General features: G+C 41.8%; 1 protein-coding gene across 1 annotated transcript in view; it reads right to left on the reverse strand.

Moving 5' to 3' along the window:
- The window catches only part of Nek11 (NIMA related kinase 11), a 203,760-nt gene that overhangs the window by 120,467 nt on the left and 64,950 nt on the right, over positions 1–18,343 (reverse strand). Inside the window, exons 5-6 of the mRNA XM_050139439.1 lie at positions 5,087–5,151; positions 3,772–3,898 (exon numbers count right to left, since the gene is read on the reverse strand). Of these exons, the coding sequence (XP_049995396.1) occupies positions 3,772–3,898; positions 5,087–5,151 (192 nt within the window). The remainder of the gene's footprint in view (positions 1–3,771; positions 3,899–5,086; positions 5,152–18,343) is intronic.

An 18,343-nucleotide genomic window follows, 5' to 3' on the forward strand; every position in this document is an offset into this window, starting at 1 on the left:
AGTTTCCATCTGTCCAGGTTGCCAGACCTAGAGAGAGGGTTTCCAAGCACGGAGTCATAATGAATCATAAATGGAATGACAACTGCCTTGCCACTGTGTAGCTAAAGTTACTCCTTTACAGATCTTCTAGGCCCCCAAGCAGAAAACTGCCCCAGTGTGTGACCATGGTGTGCTGGAAAATCTTATCATCGTTTAAGTACTATTTCCATTCAATGTGATTGAGAGGCAGTCTGACGTTTTCATTAAAAAGGTATGTATAGAAAGAGCTGCAGGCAGTCAAGAGCTGCTGAGAGAGGGAGATTCAATATTCTCCAAGGACTGCTTTCCTGATAGGTTAACCAGTTCCAAGTATGAGCAGCACTAAATGGGCTCAGTGGGTTTTAGACACACGCATTATAACAATAATAATTATAAAAGAAGAGGTCATGAACTTCAGAATAGGGGTATATGGGAGGAGTTAGGAGATGCAGGAAAGATGAAAATAATGAAATAAAGTACTAATATATGAAATTCTCAAAAAGAAAATTAAAATTTAAAAAGCATACATAATGACTACAGCTAAATGTCTAGAGAAAGAAATAAAAAGTTAATACAAGAGGAATGGGCTTCCCTTTAGTGTATAATAACCTAAATAACTCTTGGAATTGAAAATTAGCATAAACTGCCCAGGTGTAGTGAAACTTAAAAATTTAAAACACACAGGTCTTCCACTTGCTTGGTTAGAGTTATCCCAAGACATTTTATATTGTTTGTGGCTATTGTGAAGGGTGTTGTTTCCCTGATTGCTTTCTCGGTCATCTTATCATTTGTATATAAGAGGGCTACTGATTTTTTCTGAGCTAATCTTGCCATCCAGCCACTTTGCTAAAAGTGTTTATCAGCTGTAGGAACTCCCTGGTAGAATTTTGGGGGGTGCTTATGTATACTGTCATATCATCTGCAAAGAGTAACACTTTGACTTCTTCCTTTCCAATTAATATACACTTGATCTCCTTTTGTTGTCTTGTTGTTCTAGCTAAAATTTTGAGTACTATTTTGAATAGATATGGAGAGAGTGAATAGCCTTGTCTTGTTCCTGATTTCAGTGAAATTGCTTTGAGTTTCTTTCTATTAAATGTAATCTGTCAGCTTGCTGTATATTGCTTTTATTATATTTAATTATGTTTCTTGTATCCCTGATCTCTATAAGAATCAACATAATAAAAATGGCAATCCTACCAAAAGCAATCTATAGATTCAATTCAATCCCCATCAAAATCCCAACACAATTCTTCACAGACCTTGCAAGAACAATAATCAACCTCATATGGAAAATCAAAAAAACCTAGGATAGCCAAAACAATCCTGTACAATAAAGGAACTTCCGGAGGTATCACCAGCCCTGACATCAACCTCTATTATAGAGCTATAGTAATGAAAACAGCTTGAAATTGGCATAAAAACAGAGAGAATGACCCGGCAGGCAGGTCTAACAGATTACAGAAGGAAGGTAAGGCTGCATACGGGCAAGTGTTAACAGATGAAAATGTAATTAGTATTAGACTAATTCTTTTTTTAAGTGCTATAAATATAGTATGTCCCACTATTAGTGCTAAAGCAAAGCTCTATAAATTATTCACATATACTCCCAGTTCCAAGAAAATATTGCCCGGTACATAGATGCTACCCACTCAGAGGCTGAGATGAGTTCCCAGCTCGTGCAATCTAATTTTCCTGAGTGTGTCCCTAAGATCACTTGTCACACTTCTCTATCTGCACTATAATTAATAGTTCTTCCATATTTGTCCCACTTTAGGCTTGGCAGCTGACATCTCATTACTAGATAAGCCTGTTTTGATTTAGATACAAGCAAAGCAATTATTAAATTCATAATAAAGTGGTTATTTGGGGTCAAGATGCTGATACATTCTCAGCTCACCCTTGCTGAGTAGTTTATAATCACGGTAGGGGGCTGATCCAACACCAGGATTTTGTGTGTGTCAGGTACTTCTGTAGCCACAAAACACCACAGGGATACTGCTTGATATTCTTATCATTTCCCATGTAATACAAGGATAATTTGTAAAAAAAAAAAAAAAAAAAAAAGTGGAATGGGCACAGTTGAAGTGAAGAAGAGGCTTTGTTTCCCTTGGGGTTCTACTGCCTCCATTTCCTGGGAGTCATCCCTCTGATCTGGCAGAAAGGTGTGAACACCCAGTCTAAAGGAATCAGGCATACTGCCACACATCATCCCTGACACTTACACAATGGCTTTCTGAACTTTCTGTTCCTAACCAGATGGAATGGAACAATAACTTAAGATGACATAGTCATAAAGACATTACATATTTGAATCTATTTTTATTCATCTGTTTATTTTACATCCTCCCCACATCCTTCCCTCCAAGTTCCTCTCCCCCATTGTCCTCCTCACCCCTATTTGAATTTATTTTAAAATCCATAGTATTTTAAAAGTTAAGTGTGAAGAGAGAGGTGGGTAGGTAACTAACAGCCACTGCAAAGCCCAGAACTGCTGTCTTTGAGCTGAAAACAGAATCACAAAATGAGCAAGGTTTTTCACAAGGGGCCAAGAGGCAAGTGTTTCTGCTTTTAAACCCAGGGTACTGATCAGTGCTAGGAAAGAAGTATGCGCTCAGTTAAACGATGTAAAGAAGGAGGTTCATGGTGGCATTCTTTTGTAGGTTTTGTTTTCTGCTTTTTGTTTCAATTTTCTTTTTACTTTGGTGTGGGGTGCACATGGGAAAGGACTAGGGAAAGTGAAGGGTGACCTGGAATGGACCTCTAGGACAAAAGACTCTAGCAAGAGCAAGCTTTAATGGAGAACCTAAGAAAACACAATCACAAGACCGAATCTAAGGGATGGGATTATGTGGAGGTCAGAAACAGAGCAAATCTTGACAGCTCCTCTCCCACGGGAGGCACCAGAGTAAAGAGAGAAATAACTCTTACATGGGCCCTACACAGCTGCTCTGTGGTGGTTCAGTCTTCCCTAACCACACCAAAGGGCATTTCTACCTCATCATCTTTAGAAAACAGAGTGGGCACGTCTTTCACATTGCTCATCCTTGAAAGTTCAGAGCTACTTAATGCTGATTTGCATACAATAATTATTTTTACTTAATGAACAAGCTCTCGGCTAGATTGTCCTTCAACCCTTAGATGCTGAAAATTATGTAAGCTCCCTTCAAAGCACAACAGCCCTCCCTGAACAGGGCCCGCTGCTGACAGCGGGACAGACTGAGGCATTTTCCCAGTGGCTCTGCCTGGTCCAAGAGTGCCACGGAACTGGAATATCACAGAAGCCTCTTTCACTGAAAACCCAGGAAACAGTAAATGTTGGTTACCCGTAAATCCAGTATCTTTAGAAAAATTCTTTAAAAATGCAGAAAAGCAGCATATTCCCTACAGAGCTGGGAGTTAACCTTAAAATAAAATAAAGCCTGGTCTTTAGGGTGACAAATGCCTTATTTAACAGGCTAGCTGAAGCACATCAAAATTTAATGTGTCTGCCGCATTAAGAACTTTCCCCTGTGGTTCAGGAATGACAGAATCCAAACCCGTCGACTCATCTATGAATAGAGAGAATCTTTGAAATGAATTTCACAGAGTATAACAAGCTCCAAGGCCTCATCTCCCTCCGGCCACGGAACAACTCAAATGCCAAAAGGGACAGAGTGAGTAGCTGGAGTAAGCAGATGAACTTCAAAACACAGCGTACAGACCTCTTAGATGGCAGAGAAAGAAGTCCCTGGGCAGCCACCACCTACTCACCAGATGTCAGACTTGGCATCATAGCCTTGGTGCTTCAGGGCCTCAGGACTCATATAATGGGGAGTCCCGGTTAAAGTTGTAGCCAGCTCACACGATCCCATTAGCAGTCGAGAAACTCCAAAATCCCCTGGAAATTGTGGTTACTTTGTATAAATATTTTAAACAGACAAAAAGGCACCATTGGAAATTAACAACTAAAACTGATTTAACAACTTCATCATATGTATCACAGTGCTTCGTGCCATTTAAAGGAACAGGAAAGTGACATTTTAAATGACATAATGGTGATCAATGACTTCAAACATATGTGCTCTATAGGAGAAGGAAGACTGAACAAGGAAAGTGAATTATACAACCTCAGATTCCTTATTATTCCTAGAATTAGAGAAAACTAGAGTCACCTGCTGTTAAGCCACTTGAAGTATAATAAAAACTAACAGCAGGATTCTGGTAGGATTGAAAATGAAGACATAAAAGTTCACGAGCATGGAGAAGAGGTTCATCTTAATTCATGACAGAGGGAAAATCCTAAAGATTTAAACTATTCATGAATATACGTACAAAAATTTGAACCAACTGACTTTTCTAATTAGTCACAACCTGTTTTCTTTACTCCCCTAAGAACACCCTGTGAGATGCTTAGATAGCTGAGTGACTATTTGAATGGAGATATTGTTCCAAAGAATTAAATATTAATAAAGCCATTATAGCAGCATTTAAATTATGTATGGTCACTGTTCACTGATCATACTAAAATAAGTGAGTGGGGATGGAGAGATGGCTCAGAAGTTAAGAGTACTCATTGGCTGCTCTTCCAGAGGACCCAGGTTTAATTCACAGCACCCAGTTTCACCACCAAGCTCTAACTGTAGTTCCAGGGAATCCAAGGCCCCCTTCTGGCCTCAGGGAGTACTGCATGCAAGAAGTGCACGAACATACATGCAGGCATGATGCTCATACACATAAAAATCATACAACTTTTAAGTAGATGAGGAACCTACAGCAGTTCATAAAACCAGCAAAACAATTCAACTCTTTACAAAGTGCCCAGTAAAGGGGAGAAATACAAAGCATGCCTGTTAAATCAACCAGCCATGGAGCAAGGGTTTTATGCTTCAATTTATATCAGACAATCACAGAAAAAATAACTGGAATTTGTTGGTCTCATCCAGGTCAGAGCAAACATTCTCAAAGACTGAAGAAGCCATGGATGAATTACTTCAGTACCAACTTGAACTATGCTCTTCAGCTTGCTGTGACTGCATCTAGGATAAACTTGCTTGGAGCTTTAGAGTAGGCATTTGAAACATCTTACCGATTTTAAGTTGATTGTTTTTCAGAAATACATTCTTTGATTTCAAGTCTCGATGGAGTATCCTCCTACAAAGGGAAAAAAAAAGATGACAAAACAGAAAAACCAAACCCAGTTAGAAATCAAGGGTTCAGTTGTATATGGGGAGTAAACATAGATCCACAGATCCAGCTTTCACTGTTTAAAGGCTTCAAAGCCACACTTCTCATTCTCCAAGGGAAGAAGACTTCATAAATGGGAGCTTTAGAGAGGAAGGAACCTGGAGTCTTGCTTTTTTACAAGTGTTTCAAGGGGCCAGATTGTGCTGAGGGTTTTGTTTGGTTTGTTTTGCTTCATGGTTGTTGTGGTAAGGTTGAGGTAAGGTCTCATAGCTCAGGTTGACCAAGAACACTCCATGTAGGCCAGGCTGTCTACTTTTTTGTAGCACAATATATGTAGCACCTCATCTAGTAATCATACCCTCAGCTGATGGGCAGGTTATCAGAAAACTTTATATTATTACCAGATGTTTACATTCTGTAAAAGCAACAATACAGGCAATGCTACTGGTAAATACTTATTGAGACTTGCTATAAGCCAGCAGTGTGAAATATGTACATTAAGACTTCTATTTCTGAAATTGAGAGAATCACACAAGAAGTCTTTTCTATAAAGGCCCCAAATGCTGAACAAAGCTTACAAATGGGCATCACGAGCTGAGCCCACAATGCGGCAAATCTCCTGGGGTTCTATATGAAAGAAACTGAAAACAGAGTGGACAGTTGGTATGGACTGCTAGGCTGCCGCTGGGAATGCCGTGGTCTCAGAAAGCTGTGGGCGGGCTGTAATGGTCACAGCAGATGTAAAGTCTGGACAGTGGGTCAGAGAGTGCTAGTGCACACCCAGAGAGGCAGAAGCCCACCCGTGCTGCACACAGACAGTGACCAGACAACCAGAGAAGGATGCCTGTGTGCGCACAGAAGGGAAGTTGGTAATCTGAGTGAAGGACAGCGCTCACCCCAACAAGGGGTTCAGGTTTGCAATAGCTGTGTGGCCACAGAGGCACTGACCCAAGAGAATAAAATCTAATGTGATTGTTAACATCCTCTTCACTCCTCTGGCAGAAACAAATGCAGGCTAGGAGCCAGCAGAGAATAAGCAATGGTTCCAGATGCCTAGGCTGTTCAGACAAGCAAATGAGATACAGACTCTAAGTGCATTTCAAATGCTCAAAACCACAAAGAAGATAGAAGAAAACTTGAAGCAGAAACATCAAAAGGATGGGGCTGATTGCCAAGCAGCACTTCAAAGGGAACATGTGACCCCTGAAATTAGGAGCTTGGGATTAAGTCATATGTCTTGGTTTAACCCCATTGAACACTGAACATATAACAACATGTTCAGTGGGGTTAAATCTTAGATCTGCATCAAACCTCCCATGATTAGCTGTATTCACAATGGCTAAGGCATGGAGGTAAATAAGATGTTCTTCAGTAAGTAAACAGCCAAGCCACTGACACTGTGAACAATGAGGTGTCATTCAGGGCTAAAAAGAAACAAGCTATCAAGCCAGGAAAGGACCTGGCAGAAACTAAACCCATACAGTAGAATGAAATAAGCCAGTCTGAGAAGGCTGTATATCATATGGTACCAACAAAAGGGACATTCAGGAAAAGGCAAAATAACCAAGATGATAAATACAAGAGCGGCTGCCAGAGGCTAGGGGAAAGGAAGACTGAGTAAGCAGAGCCTAAAGGATTTGACCGCCAAACCCTGCTTCAGTTTGATGCATTCATGCCACCAAACATTCTTCCCAATCCCTATACAACACTAAGAATGAGCCCGGGGTAATCTATGGACTTTGGTGGTGGTTTGAATGATAATGAACCCTACATACTTGACCGCTCAGCCACTAGGGAATGGAAGCCTTTGTTAGAAGAATTAGGAGGTGTGGCCTTGTTGAAGGAAATGTGTGGCTAGGGGGTGCTTTGAGGTTTCAAAAGCCCACACCAGGTCCAGTCCACTCCCTCCCCTGACCATGGGTTAGGATGTAGCTATCAGTTACTTCTTCAGCTCCACACCTTCCTGTCATCATGCTCTCTACCATGATAATAGACTAAGCCTCTAAACCGTTAGTAAGGCCCCAATTAAATGTCTTCTTTTAAAAGAGTTACCTTAGTCACAGCATCTCTTTACAGCAATAGAAGAGTAACTGAGAAAAGTGGTAATGACATGTGAATGTAGGTTCACTGGCTATAGTAAATGTACCACTCTAGTAGGGAATGCAGATAAATGCGAATGTATGGGATGGGTACAATGCATGCTCTAGGTCATAAGGAATATAATAAACCCTAAAGGATGCCACTCAAAAATAAAAGCAAACTAGAACCTGGAACCAGTTACTCTGGGAAGTTAAGACAGGAGGACCACCGTGAGCTAGAGGGTAACCTACACAACATAGTAGGGTCTCATCTCAACACATACAAAGATAACTGAAGAAAGGGAGTATAGGGAGGGGTAAAGAAGAGGAGGGGGGTACATGAAAGTGGAGGGGAGGGGAGAGCCTAGGAAGGGTGGGAACTAAAAGAGAGAGGGAAAGGATAAGAGAAAGTTAGAGAAGCATGGTTCGTTTAAATTGTTAACCCGGACAAAACTCTAGGATCATTGGGGGAAGGGGGTCTTAAGGGGGAACTGTGTAGATGAGGTTGACCTGCAGACATGCACGCCTGTGAGGGTTTTCCTAACTGGGTTAAATGGGGTAGAAGACCCAGCCAGACTTGGTGGCACCATTTCAAAGGCTATGCCCTGGGATGAATAAAATGGATAGAGTAGTCTGAGGGTAACATTAATGGATCTTTGTGTTTGCCTGGGGGCTTCACCCCAGCTCCTCCAGGGAGGGTCAAGAAAGCCCACCAAACAGTAACCCCTCCCGTGGGAAGGTCAAGACCACTCCCACAGGCTATTTAAACTGCGCCCCCCCCCCAAGAGAATGAACACGTGGTCTCTGGGTTTTGCGTGGTCTTCCCTTCTCTCTCGTTCCTCTCCATGCTTTCCCAGCCTCACTCGGGAGCGCTGCATTAAACATGGGCATCTTTTATTTGGTCTTATTTGGTCTGATTGGAATTATTTGTGTAGGCAGAGAGGCTCGTCTTAAGAAAAAACGAACACTTTGTTCTCTCATTCTGATTATGATGTAGCTGACAAGCTTCCTTAAGCTCTGCTGCGCTGATGTCCCTACAATGATGGGCCTGGAACTCTTGAGATGAAGTAAACCCTCTCTCCCCTAAGTTGCTTTTGTTACACATTAGAAGTCTCTTAATAACTCGCCTACCTTCTCCAGTCACTCAGAATTATCAGGAATACTAGGTAACAAGACCAACTGGCCAAGACCAAAATAATGAGAAATAACAGCCAAAAGCTCCAAGAGGAATCCATAAATGATTGACCTATTGATATCACTAGATTAGTGCACATGAGGCCCTTCCCTGGGGTTACATGGTGTAGTGTGCAAATGCTGTAGTGTGCAAATGGACCGTAGTGTACAGTATAGCTGTCTGCAAGCTGTGTAGTAAGTGCCAAGGATACAGTCTTTGTGAGTCAACGTCCACCTTGGAGTGGGCGTTAGGGTAATACAGCCGTCTTTCAGTCATCCGTGAGCTTCTTAGTAACCTCAATAAACCCATTCATTCACTAAGTGTTGCTGGTACCCTAACTGGGGCAGACATTTGTTCACATCTCTCCAGGAAAAGTCATGCAATAGAAACTTGTAGATGATATTTCTCTGTTCTTAGAAAAGATAAAAAAAAAAAGGTGTGTGTGTGTGTGAGAGAGAGAGAGAGAGAGAGAGAGAGAGAGAGAGAGAGAGAGAGAGAGAGAGAGAAAGAGAGAGAGAGAGAGATCAACTTTATACTTTCTGGACCCCAGTTATTGTTATAACATGGGGAAGTTTATGGAAATGTTTCAGGCAGCCTGACAACTACAAGAGAACAAGTCTGACCGGAAAACAGAGGCAGAAAGAACAGGAACCCCAGAGGACATTGCTGAGGTCACCTCAGTTAACCAACTCCTGAACTGTCCTCATGGAAAGCAAAATGATGAATCCTTCCTATTGATTGAGATATTTCTGTTACTTGCAATTAAAGGACTCTTCTGTTGAGTCTCTTCACACTGGTCCTATTGATTCTGGATCCAAGGAGACAGCGTCTTCTCTTTTGGAGCTGTAAGCATGCAAGGAGTCAGAATATAAGGGTTTGGCTTTGTGGTAGTGAGCTAGGGAACATGCCAGAAGACTCGCTGACAGGATATTAGGATAAGTAAAGCACACATACGGAAGTTATCTATGACAGCTGGACAGGTAGAAGATGAGTTACAAATAGTAATTTATTACTATCCCTCACATACAAAGACACGAAAATATGTGAATTAGCATTATGCACAGAATATGCTAGAACACGGCTTTTAAGATCCAATGGACTGTCTCTGTGATTGAGTAAGAAGGCTTCTGTAACAGGCCAGCTGTCAAGCTATTGGGGAACTGTAAAACTGTGACTTACGACTTTGTAGTTTGAGTGAGAAAAATGCATCCTGCAATAAAAAGTCTCACTATGTCCTGGGCCAACAACAAGGCCTTTAAAATGGGCTTTTAAAAATCCAGGGAATAAAAAAAGGTAACAAACAGTCTAGACTGCTTAAATTTTTCTCCAGAAATCCCAAAGTATCTCTAATGGTTCACCAATTACTACCCCACCTCTTATCTACGGAAGTGAAACTTTCCTCTCCTTTCCGGTCCATGGCACCCAGGTGCTGTGTAAAGATTCAGGAGCTGCTTGTTTGTGGCCAGCATCATGTTAGGATTCCATCTCTACCTCCCCCTCGGGCTATTCTCCACAGCCTCCAGGTCTTTCCCGGGGTGAAGAGCAGCTTACAGAGGTAGAGTGCCATGAGGCAGACTTGTGGATAAAGCACAGACAACCTAGCCTTCTTTCCCTAGACCCTATGTAAACAGTGTCTGACACCTTAGCTCCTTGCCCTGTTGGTGTATCTTTCACCTGGCAGGGTCTCACAGTGGCCTGCAAACTCTGCTTCAGACTCCTTCACAATTCTCAGTCTGGGAAGATCCTGCTCTTTTCTCTGCCATGGGACCCCTTCCTGAGCTCCAAGGTACCTGCTTGACTTTCCTCATCTGTGATTTGATGATGAGCTTCCATCCTGGAGCTGGAGACAGACGTTAGGTCCTTCTAAATTATCCTGCCTATGGCCAACACACCAGACATCTAGACTTGAAGTGGAAAAGTGCTGACAAGAACTGACCACACAGCATTCTCAAGAAGGGGAAAAAGGGATAAGTTAGAGTTCAAAAGAACATAGACAAAAGACACTTAAGAAAATGCTCATCATCCTTAGTCATTAGAGAAATGCAAATCAAAATAACTCTGAAATTCCATCTTACACCTGTAAAAATAGCCAAGATCAAAAACACTGATGACAACTTATGCTGGAGAAGTTGTGGGGTAAAGGGAACACTCCTGCATTGCTGGTGGGAGTGCAAGCTGGTACAGTCCTTTGGATATTAGTGTAGCAATTTCTCAAAAAATTAGAAAACAACCTTTCTCAAGACCCAACAATATACTTTTGAGTATGTAGCCAAAGGATGCTCAACTGTGCCACAAGGACATGTGCTCAACTATGTTCATAGCAGTTTTGTTTGTTATAGCCAGACCCTGGAAACAACCTAAATGCCCCTTGACTGAAGAATGGATAAGGAAAATGTGGTACATATACACAATGGAGTACTACACAACAGAAAAAAATAATGATATCTTGAAATTTGCAGGCAGATGGATGGAGCTAGAAAATATCATTTTGAGTGAGGTAACACAGGCTCAGAAAGACAATTATCATATGTACTTACTCATAAATGGTTTTTAAATATAAAGCAAAGAAAACAAGTCTACAAATCACAATCCTAGAGAACCTAGACAACATGGGGACTTAAGAGAGAAATACATGGATCTAATCTACATGGGAAGTAGAAAAATACAAGATCTCCTGAGTAAATTGGGAGCATGGGGACCTTGGGAGAGGGTTGAAGGGGAAAGGAGGCTCAGGGATGGGAGGAAAGAAAAATGTAGAGCTCAATAAAAATAAATAAAAAAAGAAGTTGACTAACTACTTCTCAGGAGGAGGAGGAGAAGGAGAAGAAGCAGAAGCAAGAAGCAGAGGAAGAAGAAGAAGAAGAAGAAGAAGAAGAAGAAGAAGAAGAAGAAGAAGAAGAAGAAGAAGAAGAAGAGGAAGAGGAAGAGGAAGAGGAAGAGGAAGAGGAAGAGGAAGAGGAAGAGGAAGAGGAAGAAGAAGAAGAAGAAGAAGAAGAAGAAGAAGAAGAAGAAGAAGAAGAAGAAGAAGAAGAAGAAGAAGAAGAAGAAATAACAGAGACTCCACAGCTTACCTCAGCATTCCCATCCCCCCAGACTTGGGTAGGACCCCTCCTTCCTCAGCCAAATATGCTGACATGCATTCTGAAGCAGGTACCTTCCTCAGGAAATGAGTTCTCCATGCCACTTTTTAGAGACTCAGTTAGATACTTTATCACAACACTTTTGCAAGCTGGCTGAAAAATGTGTGTGTGGCAAGGTGATGCCAAAGCCACCTCAGGGAAAGTACATTAGCCTGTCCCCCACACTGGGGAAGCGCACTAACATAAGCGTCAGCAACATTTCCAGATCACCAAGGCTGTGCACACCACGAGGGGATGCCAACCTTCCCTCAAGAAACAAGGGCTAATAAGCCCCACACCCCGTCAGGAAGGTTTTGCAGCAGTCTCAAGACAGCTGAGTGAACTGTCAATATCCCTAGGCTTTAACAGTCTCATTTATGAACCTGCCATATGCTACAGACTCCCAGTATTCCAAATTTAAAAAACAAACCAAATTAAAACATAGTACAGGAATATTTCAAAGGAAGGAGCCCATTTTTCCTTTCTTCTGTTCCCTCCCCCCTCTTAATCCCCCTACCATTATCTTTGTCTTCTCTAGAATACTGTATTTTGTCAAGGTTCTCCCCAGAGATGAAACCAAATACATGACTTAGGACTGAGAATTGGCTTTTGCATGTGTGTCTCAGAAGGCCTATCACCTGCATACGCAGGCTAGAGGCCCAGGAGAACCGGGGTGTCAGTCTCCATGTGAAGGCCTGAGTCCCTGAGGAGCAAGCACTTAATACCTGCCCGAGGTCAGAAGCGGGGAAGGGGGCCCTTCCCTCTTCCTTCAGTGGTGGCACAATGCTCACGCACAACGGGGAGGAAACCTTCTTTACTAATTCAAGGGCCAGTCTCACACGGACAGATTCTCAGAGACCTCCCAGAAGCAGCATTTTAAATTGGGCATCCCATTGTTCACTCCAGTGGACATAAAATTAACCAATATTTGCACTGAGTTATTTTGCAAGACATTGGAAACAAAGGCCTAAAGCCTACCCTCTCACATGTGTGCGCTGTTTCCAATGTGATCCTCCAGATTAACATGTAAGCAATCTGTGTACTTTTCAAAACACACTAATAGATGCTACAGAACATGTGTGAAGCTGGAATAATTTCCATAGACCTATTTTAGTTGGAAAGTAGTAAGTTCAAATCTGAGAAAAATATTGTGTATGTATGTGCTGTGTTCTTGTTCCTAAATATCCAAGTGTTTTCTGTCTTGTAAGGAGTACTACTTTGGGGAGGTAAGGGCATCTCCACCTCTTTGCCACTGGGCTTGGCCATGTGACTTGCTGTGGTCACTGGACATGAGCAGGCAGTCACTGTGTCTGAGGAGTGATGAATGCTGTCCTGACTCCCCCATGCCTTCCTCAGGCAGGAGCAGAGCAAGGTCTAGTTAGGAGCTGTTCCTTGGAGTTAGAGCAAGGTCTAGTTAGGAGCTAGCAATGAGCAGGCACATAGAGAGGACTTGCAGGATCTCCCACGTCCCTCAGCTACTGATAAGAAACATAAGTAGCCCAACTACCTTCAGTATGAATAAGCTTGAGAACCATTGTCCCAAAGCAGCTTTTACTGGACTATGAATATTCTTGGCTTCTAACATTACATTTTTAGTTGTTTATTTTAGAAAAAATCCTTTGGGATTTTACCCATTTTTAAAACAGACAAGTTTATTTTCTAAAGTAAATATGTCTTGGGCCTGTGGAAAAGAGTGTAGTATCTATTAATGAACTGGAAAAATTACACAGCATTGCTTCATTTAAAAGCCAAACTGAAGACAGGTACAATGTCACATGTCTGTAATTCCAGCACTTAGGAATGGAGGTTTGAGGCTAGCCTGGGCTATACATGGAAACCTAATCTCTGACAAACAAAAACTATTCTAAGGGCTAAGAATATAGCTCAGTAGTAGAGTACTTGTCTAGCAGGGCCCTGTGTTCAGTGTAGTGATGGGAGTGGCGGGCTGTGGCCCAGCTCTCGGCTAGCTTTACCTGAAGTAATTACACGGAAACTGTATTCTTTTAAACACTGCCTGGCCCATTAGCTTCAACCTCTTATTGGTTAATTCTCACATCTTGCTTTAACCCATCTTTAGTAATCTGTGTAGCACCATGAGGTGGTGGCTTACTGGGAAAGATCTTAACCTGAGTCAGTCTCAGAGAGGAGAGGCATGGCAACTGACCCCATGGGGGCTGCCTCACTGCCTTCTACCCAGCATCCTGTTCTGTTTACTCCACCTACCTAATTTTCTGTCCTATCAAAGAGCCAAGACAGTTTCTTTATTAACCAATGAAAGTAACACATAAACAGATGACCCTCCTCCATCAGTTCAGCTCACCAGAATAGCCAAAAACCAAAAAAATCAAAGCCCTCTGGAGACTGAATTCAGATGGAGCTATTTGTCTTTCGAATTCAAATCAAAAGTTCCAAACTATAAAATAATTCAAGAGGGAATTGATAAATAATGTTATAAAATAAGAGCTATACGTAGTCAAGAATTTGTGAACAATTTCTTGGAAAAAATGCACAAAGAGGAATCCAAAACCTAAACCAAGCATGAAAGAGTCCTGCCTCTATGTTGCTCTGACTGCCTTGCCCAGCAGCTCAGCTGTGTACTGGTGCCACTGTGCCCCTCTGGCCACCCACCCCAGCAGCTCAACCATGCCCTGGTGCTTCTGTGTCCATTCAACAATGGCCCCAGCAGCTCAGGTGTGCACTGGATGCTCTTCTCTTCCCTCTCTTTTCTCCCTACACATTGGTTTCTGCTTCCTGACTCACCTCCTGTCAGAGTGACTTTCCTATTGCTGTGATAAGATACCATGACCAATACAACTTATAAAAGAAAGCATTTAATGGGGAATCACGGTTCCATGGGGTTAGAGTCCATGACCATCATAATGGGGGAGCATGGAAGCAGACAGATGAGGATGATGCTGGATCAGTAGTTGAGAACTCACATCTTAAAACACAGTTATGAAGCAGAGAGAGTTAACTGGGAATAGTGTGGGCTTTTGAAACCTCAGAGCTCACTCCCACAAACTCCTCCAACAAAGACACACCCAACAATCCTTCTCAAACAATTCCACCAATTGGGAACCAAGCATTCAAATATATAAGGCTGTGAGGGTCGTTCTCATTCAAACCAATGCACTTTCTAAGCAAACTATACCATAGTATTGGTTTCAGGAATTTAATAGTATAGGAATCAAAACAAATCCAAGCGCTGGTGCTTCCCCAAGGCTCACTTCAAACTCCCTTCTCTCACCCCTCCACTCTCCATATTTTACCTGCAATGGTCACAATCTCAGCACAATTGTGTCCAACCTGTTTTTGCTCTCACCTTCCTAGACCCCAGACCTCAATTTCATCCTTGATAACCACCTCCAGTTCTGGGGACCCTCCAGAATGAAAGATGAGTAGGTCCAACCACTCTAACCCTTATCTTTGCCCTTTCTGTCATAGGTTAAAATACCTACTTCAAGTTCAGTCATTGCAGCTCACCAAGCTCTTTATAATCCTCCCCAAATCTCTACTGCTTCCCCTTTGCCTCAGGTCTCATAGCCAGCCCCTCATGTTACAATAACCTCACATATGGAAAATATAAGATGTTTATTATTCATAACTCAGTTCTCTATCTCCTTCTCTGTGTATCTGTCTCTCTGTCTGTCTCTGTCTCTCACTCTCTGTGTCCCTCACCCACCTCTCTTCCACAAGTTATCATCTGATCTCACTGAAGCAAGCTCTGGCCACACAGCATCACTAAAGCCTCTTAACCACATCCACTGTCCAAGCTACATAAGGCCCCTCTTGGCTCCACTTCTCTCTACCCACTTCTCCATCCAAACCCTCACCTCAAAAGCCTTCGCAACAGAACCACTTGCCATTCACTCGACCTGGATTGTTTTCCAACCTCTGTGTCTCTCCTCACTGTTTCTTAAACCCGGAAAGCCCCTGGGCCATCTTTCACCACACTCAAAGCCTACCCTTGGGCAAATAAAACACCATTTCTCTCAAGAAGCCTTCTTGAGCATACCAAATGAAATACCTCTTCTGATCTCCTATAGAGTATACATCTACTCTTCTTGACAGTCTTACCATTTGCTGTAATGTACCCTGAAGTGCATAAATCCTGAGCTTAATATATTTGTATATATCACCCAGGTAGTCCTCAACCCTAATCTCCATACAGAACAATTTCAACATCCTACATCCTTTCTTTGAGTCACTTACAGTACATTCCCAAGGGCACTCTCTATTGTGACTCACCATCAGTTGAATGCATCTTAGTTTGAACTTAGATTTGAACAATCACACAATAGTGTGCACCCACCTACATCCATCTTCTTTCATCCTACATTGTATATTGGAGAGTCATTCAGATCATACATTATTGCTGATGTGTTATTTTTATTATAGGCTAATATTTCACTATCTAATGATACAGTTTATTTAATCATTCCATTGTAGACAAAGATTTAAGAGTGCATTAGTCATTACAAAAAAGACATCTACAGTCATTTTTTATCTATATGATCAGGCCTCATCTCTCCTCTTTTGATATTTGTGTCACTCCATATCATTTATTCAGAAGAATGCATTTCATTATGACATTTCCACACCTGCATCTTGTAGACTTTGATCATTCTTATCCCTTTCAGCCCCTTCCCCTCCCACTGATCTCCTCAATAGGCTCCTCCTACTTCCATGTCCTTTTATAAAAATCTAGATTCTACATGTGGGAGAAAACACCTGGCATTTCTCTAAGTCTGGTGTCGCCTGATTTGATTATCTCTGACTCCATCCAGTTTCCTGCAAATGACACATGGTTCTTCACTATGCCTGAGTAAGCCCCACCGTGTATATAGATCCTAAGTTTTCTTTACCCATCCACCCCAGTGATGGGTATCTTTGATGATTGCACAACTTGATCATGTGTTGGCATCAGAGAGAGCATGAGTACAGGTCTGTCTACTGTATATTCACTATGATTCTTTTGGTCTGTATTCAATTCATCATTGATCCCCCCAAGGACTAGAACCCCTATTTGTATGCTTAGTCTAGCAAACACGATCACACATTTCCCCAAAGCATTTCTACCAGTGGACACCCCACAAATAATGTGACAAATGTCGAGTTGCTCTGCATCCTTGCCAACATATGTGATTGTTACATTTTAAAAACCCTGTCTGCTGGCTGCGCCCTTATGCCTATATTTAATTATTACCACAGATGATAATGTTACAGAAGCTTCTTGTGCTCATTAGTTTCCAGTGTGCACACCCTAAAAAACAAGCAGTGACAGTCCCTTCCTTGTTACTGTCTTACAGATGAAGAAACAAGGCTCAGAGACGTCAAGCAGCTTGTCATGGTCTGTCATTCAGTGAAGACAGTGACTCTGTATAGCCACCTGCCTTGCAGCTATGACATCGTAAGTTTTTATCACTCACAGTTAACTGTTCTCTGAGCTTAGGACTTACTTTAGTTTAGTGCTATTACATGAATAAAGTGAATTAAAACGTAAAATTAGCATTGCATATACATAGGAAGCTTATAATGATTGGATACAATATAATGATTTAGTGAGACCATCATTTTTCATCTGAATCACAAAAAATAAAATTTCAGATCCATAGATTCAGTAACATCCATATATGTAGCCCTGTTGAACAACTCTATAAATAGTGACAGATGGAAAATGGCAATCCTCTCTTTGGAGGTTGTTTTTAAGTTCATTTATTCTTAACTATCACTAAATAATCTTAAGCACATCAAAAACATTGGGGGAATGTGCTCGGAGCATATTTTATACTGACATGGGAATAGCCTTATGTAACCCTGTATAATAAAACTAAAATAACAAAATAGAAAAACAAGAATAAAAAATCAAGTCAACCAGATTCCAATTATTTGCATACAGAACAGCCCCACAGTGGGCATCGTTGATGGTATTGTTTTATAATTACATCCTTTATGTAATAAGCCAACAATATGCTAACAAGCAGTGGGACAGGAAATACAGGAAGGAGAGAAAGAGAGAGGAAGGAGAGAGACGGGGAGGAGGGAAGATGCTAGCAATGCAAGTGTACATGCTCAGCAGCTGCCAGTCAGCAGCTTCAGACCGCTTACTAAACATTATGTGATATTTCATCGTCATCTCAGGACAGAGATGGCTGGGAGTCATGCTGATTTAGTCACATCTGTGCTACCAAGTGTGTGTTTCAGCAGATACAAGGCCAGTTGCAGGGAAATCTGATTACTTTTTTGCACTATCAGGCCACAGATAGCACACGTAAGCAATGACATCCCCGGACCACCAAGTCTTGCTGTGCCCTATGATTATCACTATCACTCAAGATGGGTGTTCCTGGGTGTTCTGCTCACTCCCGCAGCGAGCATGCCATGACCACCCACTTTGCAAGAGTCTATTCCTACAAATTCATCGGTACTATTTGATGAGTCTAAAAAGATTTAAAACCTTCACATCTGAAAAGATCATACAATGTTTTAAAATGTATTGTTGAGGCAAATTCCATAAATAAGACTGGCAGATAACTGAAATTTGAAGGATACACTTTGACTGTTGCTTGACATTTTACAGCAAAACTGACTTTTAGTTCGACTATTTATCTGCCATGACCTGCTAATGATGCCTGGGTATCATCTCTAGTTCACAAAAAGATGGTTAGATAAGGCACCCAACATACACAATACAGTTTCTGCTACATTGAGGATCAACTTGGTTTCTAGAGAAGAAGAAGGAGGAGGAGGAGGAGGAGGAGGAGGGGGAGGAGGAGGAGGAGGGGGGG

This window comes from Alexandromys fortis, unplaced genomic scaffold (assembly GCF_014885135.2).
Source record: "Alexandromys fortis isolate MF-2015 unplaced genomic scaffold, M_Fortis_MF-2015_v1.1 scaffold_36, whole genome shotgun sequence".
Classification (NCBI taxonomy): Eukaryota; Metazoa; Chordata; class Mammalia; order Rodentia; family Cricetidae; genus Alexandromys; species Alexandromys fortis.